Raw genomic sequence first — 13,804 nt, 5'->3', positions numbered from 1 at the left:
CACAAATTACAATGTATATTTTATAAAGATATGGTTGTAAACAAAATGTTCTATATTGATATTCAATAAAGCTACTTATCAACCATAAATCACTTAAGCCACAATTGGGTTCAACAAAAGACCTCAGTGATTCCAAAACTGGTAGAAGCAAAGTACGTATTTTCACAGAAATGTACTGGGACATTTCCTTTTCCTTCAGTAATATAGATGAAAATGTTATGCAAAAAAGATTGTATTGTTCGGTGGTTGTCAGTTACCGTAGTTAAAAGAACTTAAAGGAAGTGAACATGAAAAAAAATAATTGTTGCTTAATAAATTTTAAAAGCCCTTTGAAACTTAAAAATGAGATCTGTTACCTTTTTGTTTATTTCTATCAAGAGATTTTATCAATTTAACACTCTCAGTGAAAGGTTTATGGAGGTAATCCATTATTCCCCAGCATGCATCTGTTCTCTGACGTAGATAAGCCACATTGCTGCTGGTGACTGGGTCAATGTTGGAACTAGGCCAGTGTTTATGTACAGAGTTGATAAAAGTTAAGAAGAAAAAATATGCTTTGATGTGAAGAAAAATTTTGTGCACTGTCATGAGAAGACAAGGATTTAGTACATTTCTATAAATAAACCTCAGATAACTATTTATGATTTGTACAAAAAATGAATATAGATGAATTAATTTGTAAAATATAAGACCATCACATTCCAGATGTTTGTACGGAGATGCATGTGGCAGTCAGTGTTTACATAAATAAAATGCTGTTTTTAGATTTCAATTTAGATTAATATAAAATTGAAATTCCATTTTCTTTGTGGGGTTTCTTACCGTTACTTTTTTTTAAATGCCCTGGAAATTTTTCTGATTTGTTTTTTTTTTATACATAAGATCTTGATGATATGTACCTTTTGTTTATCCTGTCATGCAGAAGAATAACAGGACTAAGACACTTTTTAAAAGTCAGGATGCTGTGCAATGCACCTTGTGTGCTCATTTATGTAGCACACATAATGTTCAAACTCATAAACAAGAAATTCCCGAGTGCAAGAAAAAATAGGTCACAATAACACTGATCCACGGACATTCCATTCTAGTTACATGTCACATTAACTGCTGGTGGGAATGCATCATTCTGAGATCCAAAATCTTCCTCCATAAACACTGTTTAAAATGACAACTCTTTACACTCCTTTCAAGTTTCCATTCACATTTTGATGATGGCATTTTATCATTGTTACTAAACGTGTGTAAAAATGCAATGTGTCTCACTGACGGCAGCATCAGTGCTGCCCTCTCTTAGATGCTTAGAGATAACCCAGCAGGGAGGTAATGATTTTAACAATATGGCAGCGCTCATGGATTGCAAGAATTAGTTATTCTAAGTGGTATATCTTTTTACTGAGTAAAGCTCTGTCTAAACAGTTTTCAGATATCATTATACACATCAAACAGACAAATTTGAGCCCTTGATAATTTTTTCATGTTCACTTCCTTTAAGGGACAACACTTTTGGGTCTCTGGAATATATATACAGACAGTCATGCAGAGGCGGACCCAACAATTTGGAAAAAGGGGGGGGAAGGGGTCCAGTTGATGAAAATCAATACGTGCAAAATTCATTATTTGTCAATAAACAAGGACTTTTTGAACGTTTTCCGTGCGGACGTTTAATAAACATTTATCTCGTCACTTTCTATTTCATATCTATTTCAACATCAGAGTGAACTGCATTATTGAGCATTTTGCTGTTTGTGTTTAGGTAAGGAAGATTTGCATAACTTCTAGCCTTTGAAAAAACCACGTCTCCAGCAATGAGAACGTGCGTCTTTGCTTAATAGAAAAGACACACTAAGAAACAAAAAAATAATTCAGACTAAATACGACAAGCTATTATAAAAATGGATTTTTGGATAATTTTTTTATGTCTTTGATTTTTAAAAATTTCTTAACTATTTATTGCCTAAAATGATATAGAATATGACAAAATAATTGGGATAATCAATCTGCTGAATAGAAGGTACATGTGTATTACAATGGTACAAGCAATTGTCGTCCTAGGGAACTTGATGTAACCTCTGTAATGGGTGCGCTACACCATCCGGTAGAATTACAGATGCGATCATATTTAGGAAAGTTTTGAAAAGTTGTGCATTTTCATGATGGTTTACATATAAACCCTTTACACGGTATTTTTGTAACAGAATTTCTTATTCTTGGAAACAACAACAAAAAGCTTTTTTGTGTTTCATGTGGGTATGAAAGTAGCTAGCATTCCAGAAAAATAGCATAACTCACATAAGCAGGTTATGTTATTTTCTTTGTATTTTTCAAATGAAACGATGTAAAAGCATTTATTTGAGATAATTACAGTATTTATATTATAAATGGGAAAAATTGCTTTTAAATAGGCATTAAAAATTTTCAAAAAAAAAAAATCATTTGTCCAAGAAAAAGGGGGAGGGCCGGGTTCCAACCCCCAGAACTTCCCCTCTGGATCCGCTAATGTCATGTATTTTTTTTATTCCAATAAAAAAGGTGAAAATAACAATTTGAGAAATGAAAATTAATTAAATTTCAGACTAGTTATTTTAGAAAACTTTGATCATATGAAAAATAAAAATTATTAAAAATTGGTCACAGAAAAGACATATTTTTTCCTTATTCCTAATTCTGAACAATGTCGTATTTTCCTTTATTTACAAGGACTATGTAAAAAAAAAAAGTCAATGCATGTTTCCAAGCTGTTTTAGTCTACTATTAACTCTCTTGCCGTCATTATCTAGAAGTCACATTTTTTTCTTCTGCAAAATACCTGTTGAAAGCTTAAAAGTTTCAAATCAAGCGCAGTTGCATTTAAGTGCATTTTTTTTAAAAGCAAAAACAAAAATCAATGAAAGAGTGTTATTTCACAAGACCTCTGTATTTTCCATTTTTGACAGTTTGACAATTATAAAAGATAACAGCTAAACACAAGCTGGCGATTTGGTCATGGCTTATTTATTAATTGGCAATAAGTTTAACAACCGACCTGTCACCCACTTGATGAACAGGTATATGGCTGCACAATAAATCAATCAAAATCAATAGTTCAACAATCAAGTTATTCAATCAATCAATAATCAATAAATCGATAATCAAAGTTGAATCAATCAATCAATAAATCAAAGTTCAAATATGCAAGTCAATATCAATATGGCTTTGCTTTAAGCGGGTTGCTGGCTAGGTTAGGTGGACCCTGGGAACAGTTGACCACCTATTCCCAAGCTTTGAGCAGGCCCTGGGAACAGTTGCCTACATCAAAGACTTGAGAAACCTTGCCATGGTGCAAATTCCGCCATACAAACAGCTTTACTAAAGGTGTTTGTCCGCCAGACAATTTGCAACCCCAAACCCATCGAGAGAGGGGGAATGTGTTCAGGGCAGAGGGGGGCAAGTTTAAGGGTAAGCCATGACCAGGTAATTGGGGATTAGGTAAAGGGAAAGGGTAGGGGGTTGGGATAAGGTTGTGTCTGTGACAAGGATAAGCTAATACATATGATCAGGATATACTGATGAATGGGTTTGTGAGAACGGATAAAGTGCACCCTGCAATGTGTCAAGGAAAACATTATTGCCCAATTCGGATAAATGTACTCCGTCTAAGCTAAACATGTGGTTGTTATATTTATTTAATTCGAGGTGCTTAATATAAGCCCCTCCCAAGTTCAAAACATGAGTTGCAATTGCATTGTTAAGACGAATTCTGGACTTTTCTGCTGCAATAGTACTAGACATATAACGCCAACATGACCGTGGCAAAATTTCGGACCAAACCAACAAGGTGTTAGGCAAAATTGTAGCTAGTTCAGATATAGTTTCAAACATTTGTAGACGAAGGTCCAATAAAGGTAATGCGCCAATACTGTTGCCTCCGCAATGTATCACTAACATGTCAGGAGGAGTAGTGTAAAAAAGCTGGGTAGAAATGAATGTAAAAACGTCCCCACACCTCATACCAGGTCTGCTTATCCAGAGTACCTCAGCCCCAATCAAGTCATGAAGGCCCATTGAATTGCCTCCAGCGCGCGTTTGGCTGTGTATTTTAGCTTTGGAAATAATTGATGATCCGACTATCCATATGTGAGGCGCTTGACCTGAAATTCTTGTTATATGTTAGCATTGGGGTTAAAATGATGCAATAATGAGGATTTAAGCCTAAAGCCTTATGTATTTCTTGTAACACATTGACTTCCAACGCCCCTTGGACTGAATTTGGTGTTCTGGGATACCTTTAATGAAAGCTGCCGTGGCAGCGCCTATGCGGAAAGAGTGGGATTTAAAGGCTGCGTGAGGGATCTTAAGATGCTGTAAAGTCTTGGTAAGGATAGTGGAAAATTGGTATGATGTAAGGGGTTTATTATCAAAATGGCAAAGTAGTGGGCCTTCAACAGGTGGTCTTACAGAGAGAAATTTTGTCAGAGCTTGTTTTAATATTAAAGATTCGTGATCCATAGGTATCACTATGGTGGTTCCCGTGCCAGCTTGATCTGCTTTTGAAAACTGCAGGAATAATCGTATGGTTTGAGATGTAATTGAAACTGCGTTGGCTTGCAGAATTCTACTAGGGGATGTACCCATTGTGACCGTTAATTCACCAACACGCAAGAAGCCAAAATAAGCTAAAAGGTAAGCAGAAGTGAAGAGAATTGACTCGTAAGTGGAGTGGCATGTGTGTGGTAGGGCCTGGATTATTGCATGAAGAAGAGGTAATGTGATAGGTCTTCGAATGTCGAGAGAAGGGTTTTTCCTGGAAAGGCCAATCAGGAGCTTTTGAATTATGAAGGATTTAGTAGTGTCCGGGAAGTTGTTAATTTTTTGTTGGAACGCTATTGCGGAGATGTAGGTTTTGATGGTAGAGGGGGCTAATTTTGAAGCAGACATATAACCTATGAAATTAATCAAATGGTCCAATGGGGGGGTATTGGTGTGTGGTAGATTGTAAGAATCACGAAACTGGGAAAAGGCAGTCATGCCTTTGGAATAAGTGAGCTGAGTATTTGTTGAAATCGATGCCGACAGTAGTGTTTGGACCTCCTCTACAAAAGGCTCCAGAACTCTGATGGGATTGGTTGCGGGTTGGGTGATGCTGCTGGTGCCAGCTGACGAAAGCGGTGCCACTGAAATCGTGAAATAGAATCAGCTATTTCGTTAAGCTTGCCCGCTATATGTTGAGCCTTAATTTGAAGGTTTAAATGTAAGCATTTTAGGACCAATGGCCTAATGAGGGACATAACGCGTGGAGACTTTGATGATTTGGAGTTGATAATGGATACCAAGGCCATGTTATCTGTGTGAAGCAAGAGTTTGGAATTTGACAACTGACAGCCCCAAATATAAATGCCCATTACAATTGGAATTAATTCTAAGTAGGATATATCTTGCCTAGTGGCTGAGTCCAAATGTTCGGGCCATGAGATGTAAGCCCATTCCCCATGAAAATAAACACCACCACCTGTTAATTTAGCGCTATCTGTGAAAAATTCCAGATCCGTGTCCAGAGACCACGACTGATCAGGGAAGGGGCAGGTTCCATTAAAGGAGTGAATAAACTTGAGCAGAACGAGTGCATCTTGCCGCATTCCTGAGGTGACTCTAATCATGTGGTGAGGTCTGTAAGCGCTAGACATAGCACCATAGAACCTTCTGATAAATGCTCGAGCTGCTGGTAATGCCCTGCCACAAAATGCTAATAACCCGCAGAGTGATTGTAACTGTTGTAGAGTGATTTTTTACGATTGCAGAGGTCCCTAAGTTGGTCATTGAGGGATGTGACTTTATCATGTGGGATAAAAAGTGTTTGAGATGCTGTATTAATCCCTAACCCTAAATAAGTAATGTTAGTTGTGGGACCTTCAGTCTTGTCAGCCGCGATCGGCACACCCAAATCTTTGCAAATGTGGCTGAATTGCTGCATCAATCTATCACACTCGTCTGAAGCATTTGGACCAACAAACAGAAAGTCATCAAGGTAGTGACAAATGTTACTGGACTTTGTAGTATGGCTCAATGCCCAATGTAAGAATTTTGAGAATTTTTCAAATAACGCGCATGACAGTGCACACCCGAAAGGAAGGCATTTATCAAAATAATAGAAATCTTGGAACTTGATACCAAGTAAGCAGAAATCACTGGAATGAATAGGTAGTAGCCGAAAGGCGGACTTTAGGTCCATCTTACCGATCAGGCAAGCTGGACCTTGCGACTGTACAAGAGTAACTGCTTCGTCAAAGGAAGAGTACTTAACTGAACAATATTTGGGGTCAATGAAGTCATTAATACTGTTACCTTCCGGGGCAGACAAATGAGTAATCAACCTCCAGCCGCCCGATTTTTTGGGAACAATGCCAATTGGAGAAATGGGCAAGTTTGAAAAGGGTCTGACAGGATAAGGACCAGCCATTCTACCTAGCTTAGTTTCTTGATCTAATATATTTTTAATTTGATCAGGGTGTTGCTGAGCGGATTTTAAATTTTTTGATTCAGTGAGGGTTCTAGGGCCTGCGAAGTTGAGTTTAAAACCCTTTGAAAAACCTTGTAATAGAAACTGCTTTTCCTCTTGATGAGGGTAGTCTTGAATGTACAAATATTATTGGGGTAGCTCCTAGTTGCCATTTATCTATATTGTCTTGGACCTGACATATGTGGTTGGGTGTGGCGAGGTCTGGTGAAGTTGAAGCGGGGGGATGATGGGCCAGAGGTTCTAAATTGTGCAGAGCCTGGGCTCCGAAAGGGTTGATTGTAGGTGGATGATGCGTTGCTGTGAACTTCTCGCCTTTGTCGAGCACAGTGAACTTGGGGGTGTGAACCGGAGCAATACATGCATAGGTGGGAGTAAAAGCAGGACTGGCGAGAACAATAGCCCTTAAAGTTGTAATCGTAGCACTTGTGTGAAGCTGTGGGGTTGTTTGTTGTTGAGGCCATGTAGATAAGCCAAAGCTCTGAGTCAATTGCTGACCAGCTAATTGATGGATCAATGGACTTGCGAAGTCTAAATTGTTTGTCGTAATCAAGCCAGCCTTGACTGTTAAGGTTGCGGGAAGCCCCTGTGCGAATGGTGTCAATATATTTAAGCAAATGGGGGGCTTGGTCAATATGGCCAGAGATGTAGATGCCGGCGAACACGAGCATTGCGTCAGTCCACCTCTCTATGGAAGTTAGTTTGCGTGCTTTTGGTGCATTGGAAACAATGGCCAGCTGGCCGTCTTTGACTGAAAGTTTATGGTGGTCAGCCTCAGAAGAGTCTGAGCCTGATTGCAACATGTTGGCTAAGTCAATGTATTCCCCCTTAAGTATCTTTTGTTTAATTGATTGCGATACATGATTCCCAAGAGAGGACCCTACGCTAACAAGTGGTTGGGGTGAAAATTGCATGCTCGTAGTACCTGATATATGCAGGCGTTGTATGTCTTGAGTATCGGAGATTAGCGTCGGAATCGGTGCTGCAGTAGATACGACTTCTGTCTGTATGGGTGCTGCAACTTCCTGATGTTGTGGTCCAGCAGTGGGGGGAGTAGGTACCATGGTTGGAGCTGAATTAAGAGGTTCCGCATCTTTGCGGGCCGGTCTGCGTGTCCTAGAAGTGGGTGGCCTTGCCGGGGTATTTTTTGATTTTACTTTTGGCATAGTTCTACAATGTTGTAAAACAATTTAAGCCAATTGTTATAGTAATAATGTAGCAATACTGACAGTGAACTGCTATTTATTTGGCATAGCTTTACAATGCTGTATAACACTGATAAGCTAAGGGTGCCAATGTAGCGTTGCGACGATATATATAATTATATAAGCATAATGATTACATGATTTAAGTTTTATGATAATAAAGTAAGTAACATATGTATAATAATAATTGAGGATATAAATGATGTGTTGTCAAAACAATGGAACTTTGTGTGTAACAAAATACTGCACCCCACGTGGTGTAATTCTATCACATAAAGGAAAGTGCAACGTTACCCAATTATCGACGAAATAAATTGTCGAAATACGGCCATATGAGTTGAATTGTATGAAAGCCAGTACTTACAATGATGGGAGATATACTTAACCTCTATGATATGTGAAGATGTTTGTCGATGACGCCAGATTCCCTGGATTCTCAACGTTGAATTTTTCAGGGATGCTATGTGATGGATGGGTAGAGAAGGAAAGGATGTTGAACCCGATATTAATCAGGTCAATCTAACCCGATTGATTTGTTAAAGCTAACTACGTCAAAATATTTAGTGTTAATATAATTATCTTGAAAGAATAAACGACTACAGTGTTGGCGGTATCTGTCATGGCTTTATTATGATTTCAATATTTCAACATGTACATATGATTCATAATTTTTATAAAATTACAATGGATAAGCGCCGATCCTCAATATGGCATTTGGCGCTGAAATTTAGTCATTATATATAATGATAACAAGGAGCCATGTATTGCTGGCAACCCTGGACGGTGAACAGAAGTTGCCAGCGATGGCTTGTTGCAAAATTCTGCAGTCTGGCCGACCAGCTTGATGTTCAGCAGGACCAAAGTAAAGCCATGACGTTGATTGGATTATAACTGTAACGAACAATAAAAAAGAAAGCAGAAGAAGAGAAACATATGAGGCAAGGTTATCAAGACAGTATAATTAATGATGAAGGGAAAATAATTTATAACTATTCTTCAATGGACTAAAAAAACCTATTTTACTATGTTTATCCTTTACTAATAATGATAATGGTGTGGGTGGGAGGGTGTTCGATATCGGCAGCGTCTAACGGATCGATAATTGCACGCGCAATAATGACGTCATTACATTATTGACATTTAAGTACCCGCGCCTATTGATTTAGAGTTATCGCGCTTGGATAAAATATTGGTTACTAAAATTATTAGAGTTATGCCGCTTGATTTATTCTTCTTCGATAAATGGCATTTACCGTATATAGCGATAAATGTAATTATCTTGAAAGAATAAACGACTACAGTGTTGGCGGTATCTGTCATGGCTTTATTATGATTTCAATATTTCAACATGTACATATGATTCATAAGTTTTATAAAATTACAATGGATAAGCGCCGATCCTCAATATGGCATTTGGCGCTGAAATTTAGTCATTATATATAATGATAACAAGGAGCCATGTATTGCTGGCAACCCTGGACGGTGAACAGAAGTTGCCAGCGATGGCTTGTTGCAAAATTCTGCCAAGTGGATAGCGGGACGCGAGGCACGGGTACCGCAATCCATCCGCCAATCAAAAGGCGGTGATTTGGCGAACAAGACATCATGCCTTTTAATGCAACGCAATAAACAATATAATCAAATCAATTCAATTCAATACTGCAAGATAAGTAACAACAACACAAACACTTCAAGTCTTTTTCAATCAAAACGAATAGCAATAATATTTTGAATTAGCAAACCAACACATTATGAGGATGCACACTGTCTCCAATACACGTGCATATAAGTAGGGAATGGATAGAGAAGTTGAAACGGGTTGATAGGGGGCAGTAGGTTTGTTCAAATTAAACAAAGTTTTGGACGACCATAAACAGATACCGCCTAATTAAATGCACGGGTAGACATTTTGTTTTGTTGTCAGGAACTTAACGAGGGCAGTTTTTATGGTATTTGTAAATAAGAAATTACCAAGTTTCGATAAATGAACATAATCTTGGAATAACTTCGGCTGGTTGATATCAATATCTGGATGACGTATTAGTGCCCCGTTGAGCTTTTTACAAACAAATGACCCCAAGGAGCTATTTATTCGTATTCTGGCCTGCTCTGCTGCTATGCTTGATATCATGTGCAGCCAATATTTTCGGGGAAGTATGTTTGACCATACCAGCAAAGTGTTTGACATTTTTTGGTGTAAAGAACCCATGAGTGATTTCATTTGTAACTGAAGTTTTTTAAGTGACACAAGCCCAATACTGTTACCACCGCAGTGAATGATCAATACACGAGGTGGGGTGCCATGCTCCTGAAGCAGTAGTGAGATATGATCGTCAAGTTCTTCCCATTTTAGTCCGCCCCTTCCAGACCAATTCACGGTGACATTTAAGGATTCCAGAGACAAATTTGAACCAATTGCTGACTGATTGCAGTAATCCTGGGCCCTCCTTATGATTGAAGATCCTACTATCCAGATGTGTGAAGAGCCTGTAAACTTATTTATCTTTAGTAAAGACTTTGATATTACAATACTACTGTATTAGGACGTATATAGGATTGAAAAGCATTAGAATGCCACCGACCCTTAGCTTTAATTTCCTGCTCTGGCGCCCCTTGCATGTATAAATATGTGGCTGCGCCTATTCTAAATGAATGGGACTTAAATGTTGTAACGTCAAGCCTCAAAAATGACAGTGATTTTTTCAAAACTTGGTTAAATTGATAGTAAGTTAAGGGTGAACCATCAATATGGCACAAAAATTGCAATGTATCGGTGCTTGTTGGACGTTGTTTTAAAAATGCTCGCATATTGTCAAAAAGCATTTTATTTTCGTTTGTCGAGTTAATTTGAATTGTTATACCCTTCCCTATTTGGTCTGTTTTAGTTTTATCTAATATAATGGTGATGCATGACGTTGATATGGATACGTTGTGCAAAGACAGTGCTGAATTGCAGGAATTCCCACGTGTACTGGTTATCTCACCTACCCTTAGTAAGGCAAAGTATGCAAGTGTATACGCAGTGGAAAAAAGGATCTGTTCGTAATAATTACTACAAACATGTTGTAAAGAAGCTGCGATTTTTTTTAACAGTGGGAAAGTTATTGGACTTCTAGTATCCTTTTTATGTTTGAGTTGCTTAAAACCGAGTAGTAGTTTTTTTACAATGAAAAATTGACATGGATCAGGAAGATTGCTTAACTTCAAGCTAAAACTAATGCCCGCTAAGTAAGTTTTGGCAGTTGAATATGATATGCTTTTAGATGATAAAAATGCTATAAAGTTGATAATTTGGTCAACAGATGGGGGCCAAATGTCTTGGATGTTATACAGCCCTCTAAATTGCATGAATAAGTCAATGCCCTTCTGATAAACAGTTTGAGTGTTTGGAGCAACTGATGCGTCGAGTAGTTTTTCTATTTCCTTTTCAAATGGTTCCAAAATTCCGATGGAATTTGGCATGGATAGTAATCCGCATATGGGGCCAGATTTCTGAACTTTTGCCACTGAAAACGAGATATAGCATCAGCTATAGTATTTGAAGGACCTGGTATGTGCACACATCTAATTTGAATGTTGAACCTGAGGAGCTGAAGCAATAGAGGTCTAAGAAGGGACATAACTCTTGATGACTTTGATGTTTTTTGATTAATTATCTGAACTACTGCGATGTTATCAATGTGCATTATAATTTTCTTAGACTGCAATTTGCTACCCCAAATTTGAATTGCCAGCGCTACTGGCACTAACTCCAGGTAGGTCAAGTCTCTACGATCTTCGGATGACCAGTCTAATGGCCATTGAAGATAGGCCCAATGTGAACCGAAAATTGCCCCGCACCCAAAAGAGCCAGAGCTGTCAGAGGATATGTGCAATGTGTCCCCATTTGACCAGTGCATATCAGGAAATAGTGTGGTACCATTAAATTCGGAAAGGAATTTTAACCAGACCTCCATATCGTCTCGTAGAGCTTTTGATATTGTAATGTAGTGATGTTTTTTGTATCCCTGCGAAAGACTGTCGTAAAATCGTCTACAAAACGCCCTACCTGCAGGTATTGCCTTCGTAACAAATGCTAGTGACCCCACTAATGATTGCATTACTTTTAATGTAACTTTCCTTCGCGTATATACATTATGTATCATTGATTTAAGGGTGTCAACCTTGTCCTTTGGAATAAATATGGTTTGGTTAATAGTATTGATACCTAGACCAAGAAATGTAATGTATGTAGAGGGGCCTTCTGTTTTTTCCTCTGACAGCGGGACCCCAAGTTCTTTACAAATTGTATCAAATGATCCCATAAGGTTTTGACATATACAAGTATTAGCTGGGCCAGCGAACAAAAAATCATCCAGGTAATGGACTAATGTGTTGTGTGTGGATTGATTTTCCACTATCCAGTGCAAAGCTGTTGAAAATTTTTTAAAAGTGGCACATGCAATAGAGCAACCGAAAGGTAAACATTTATCAATATAATACTTATTGTCAAAATAAAAGCCGAGCAATGAAAAATCTTCGGGTCGAATCGGAAGTAGTCTGAAAGCACTCGTTATGTCTTTTTTGCCTAATAAAGCCCCAGGACCAAGTTTTTGAACCATACTTATAGTAGTATCAAATGATGTATAATGTACTGAACAGAGACTGGGGTCTATAAAATCGTTAACACTGTTGCCCTGTGGTGCTGACAAATTACAAATCATGCGCCACCCCCCTTGTTTTTTAGGAACTAGACCAATAGGGCTACATCTAATATTAGAAATAGGTCTAGTGTAAAATGGACCAGCTATTCTCCCCAGTGAAATTTCTTGATAGATTTTTAATTGAAGCTCATCAGCGTGAGTTTCTGCAGATTTCATGTTTTTTGAAACGTGAAATTCTCGTGTACCAGAATAATGAATGTTGAAACCGTATTCAAACCCGTTTAGTAATTCATGAGCTGTATTTTGATCTGGATAATTAGTAAGCATTGATTTTAAGACATTAAGTTTGACCGGGGTTGGAGCCATGTCCCATAGGTCTTGCGTTGCCTGTTGACTGCCCACGGCCTTGACCTCTATAAGGGAATTGTCGCATATGGTCGAATGCGGGGGGTTTCCCTCTCTCTTGGCGAATGGGTTGGTTGTTGTTAACCCTGCAGTAAATAGAAGGGTGGTTGTTGTTGCATTTTAGACACACGTGGTGATAATTACAGTAAGGTCGGCCGCACGAACCTTTGTAATTAAATTCATAGCATTTGGCCGATTTATTCGAAAAATTTGTCATTTGCGGGCTTGTGAGGAAGGAACCTTGCGCTACGTAAAGAAGCCAAAGCTCAGCATCGATAGAACCCCAATCTACCGTGTGATTTCGAGAGCGTTTTAATCGGAACTGTATGTCATAATTTAACCAGTTCAAATTAGGCGAACGTTGGGCAGCTGTGCGAATGGTGTTCATATATTTGAGGATAGCTTGGGTGTGTTCAGGGAACTTGGTCAGATAAATGCTGCTGAACACGAGAAATGCATTTGTCCAGGTTTCAACAGAAGTAATTTTAATTTCTTTGTGTTTTGGCTGGATAACCAATTCACCATTGACAAAAGCTAATTGTTGTTGGGGTTCGTCATGAGGTTTGAGGGGTAACATTTTATGCATGTGGACAAATTCATTGTTGTAAATAGATTGTCTAACAATCTGAGGTACATGGGTACCCAGTGCATCTGTTACACTACATAATGAATTTGGCATGTTGAACATTTGCATGCCGTTACGCAAAGCATCGGTACAATTGTCAATATCGTTTATTGTACCTGATGAATGGGCTGCCATTGACGATGAAGGTCCAAGTATGAGTGGTTGATGTAACGCTGGACCACTGCCATCAGAGTGGGTATCCAAATTCAATGATTCCGTTGCCTTTGCTACTGCCTGGGGGTCAGCATCATCAGGTGTCTGGCGGTTGCTATTACTGACTGACACTGCTTTTCTGGCGGCGGCCGGTGCACGTGTTGGCCTGGCATATGGGGATTTTGATTTCCTTTTTGACCGTAACATCATACTAAAAACGTTTGCCAATAATTATGTTAATTTTACACGTATAAATTAGGCTATTCAATCTTTTAAAATATAT

The 13,804-nt window shown here is 38.4% G+C and overlaps 1 protein-coding gene across 1 annotated transcript; it reads right to left on the bottom strand.

Moving 5' to 3' along the window:
• Window positions 1–8,422: 8,422 nt before the first annotated feature.
• LOC128187622 (uncharacterized) lies at window positions 8,423–13,791 on the bottom strand. Its single transcript, XM_052858031.1, has 2 exons — window positions 13,485–13,791; window positions 8,423–8,586 (listed from the first exon to the last, which is right to left on the bottom strand). Exons 1-2 carry the CDS (start codon window positions 13,729–13,731, stop codon window positions 8,423–8,425), a joined length of 411 nt encoding a protein of 136 aa, XP_052713991.1. The 5' UTR covers window positions 13,732–13,791.
• Between the last annotated feature and the right edge of the window lie 13 nt (window positions 13,792–13,804).

The sequence above is a fragment of the Crassostrea angulata genome, chromosome 6 (genome assembly GCF_025612915.1).
Source record: "Crassostrea angulata isolate pt1a10 chromosome 6, ASM2561291v2, whole genome shotgun sequence".
In the NCBI taxonomy this organism is placed as follows: domain Eukaryota; kingdom Metazoa; phylum Mollusca; class Bivalvia; order Ostreida; family Ostreidae; genus Magallana; species Magallana angulata.
This window is presented reverse-complemented; position numbering and strand designations above follow the sequence as displayed.

Excerpts from the sequence above, each read along its gene's own strand:
- LOC128187622 (XM_052858031.1), bottom strand. The coding sequence starts at position 13,731 with ATGATGTTACGGTCAAAAAGGAAATCAAAATCCCCATATGCCAGGCCA. Across the intron at positions 8,587-13,484 it reads AATGGCAGCCCATTCATCAG|TTATAATCCAATCAACGTCA; the intron begins GTACAATAAACG and ends TGTTCGTTACAG.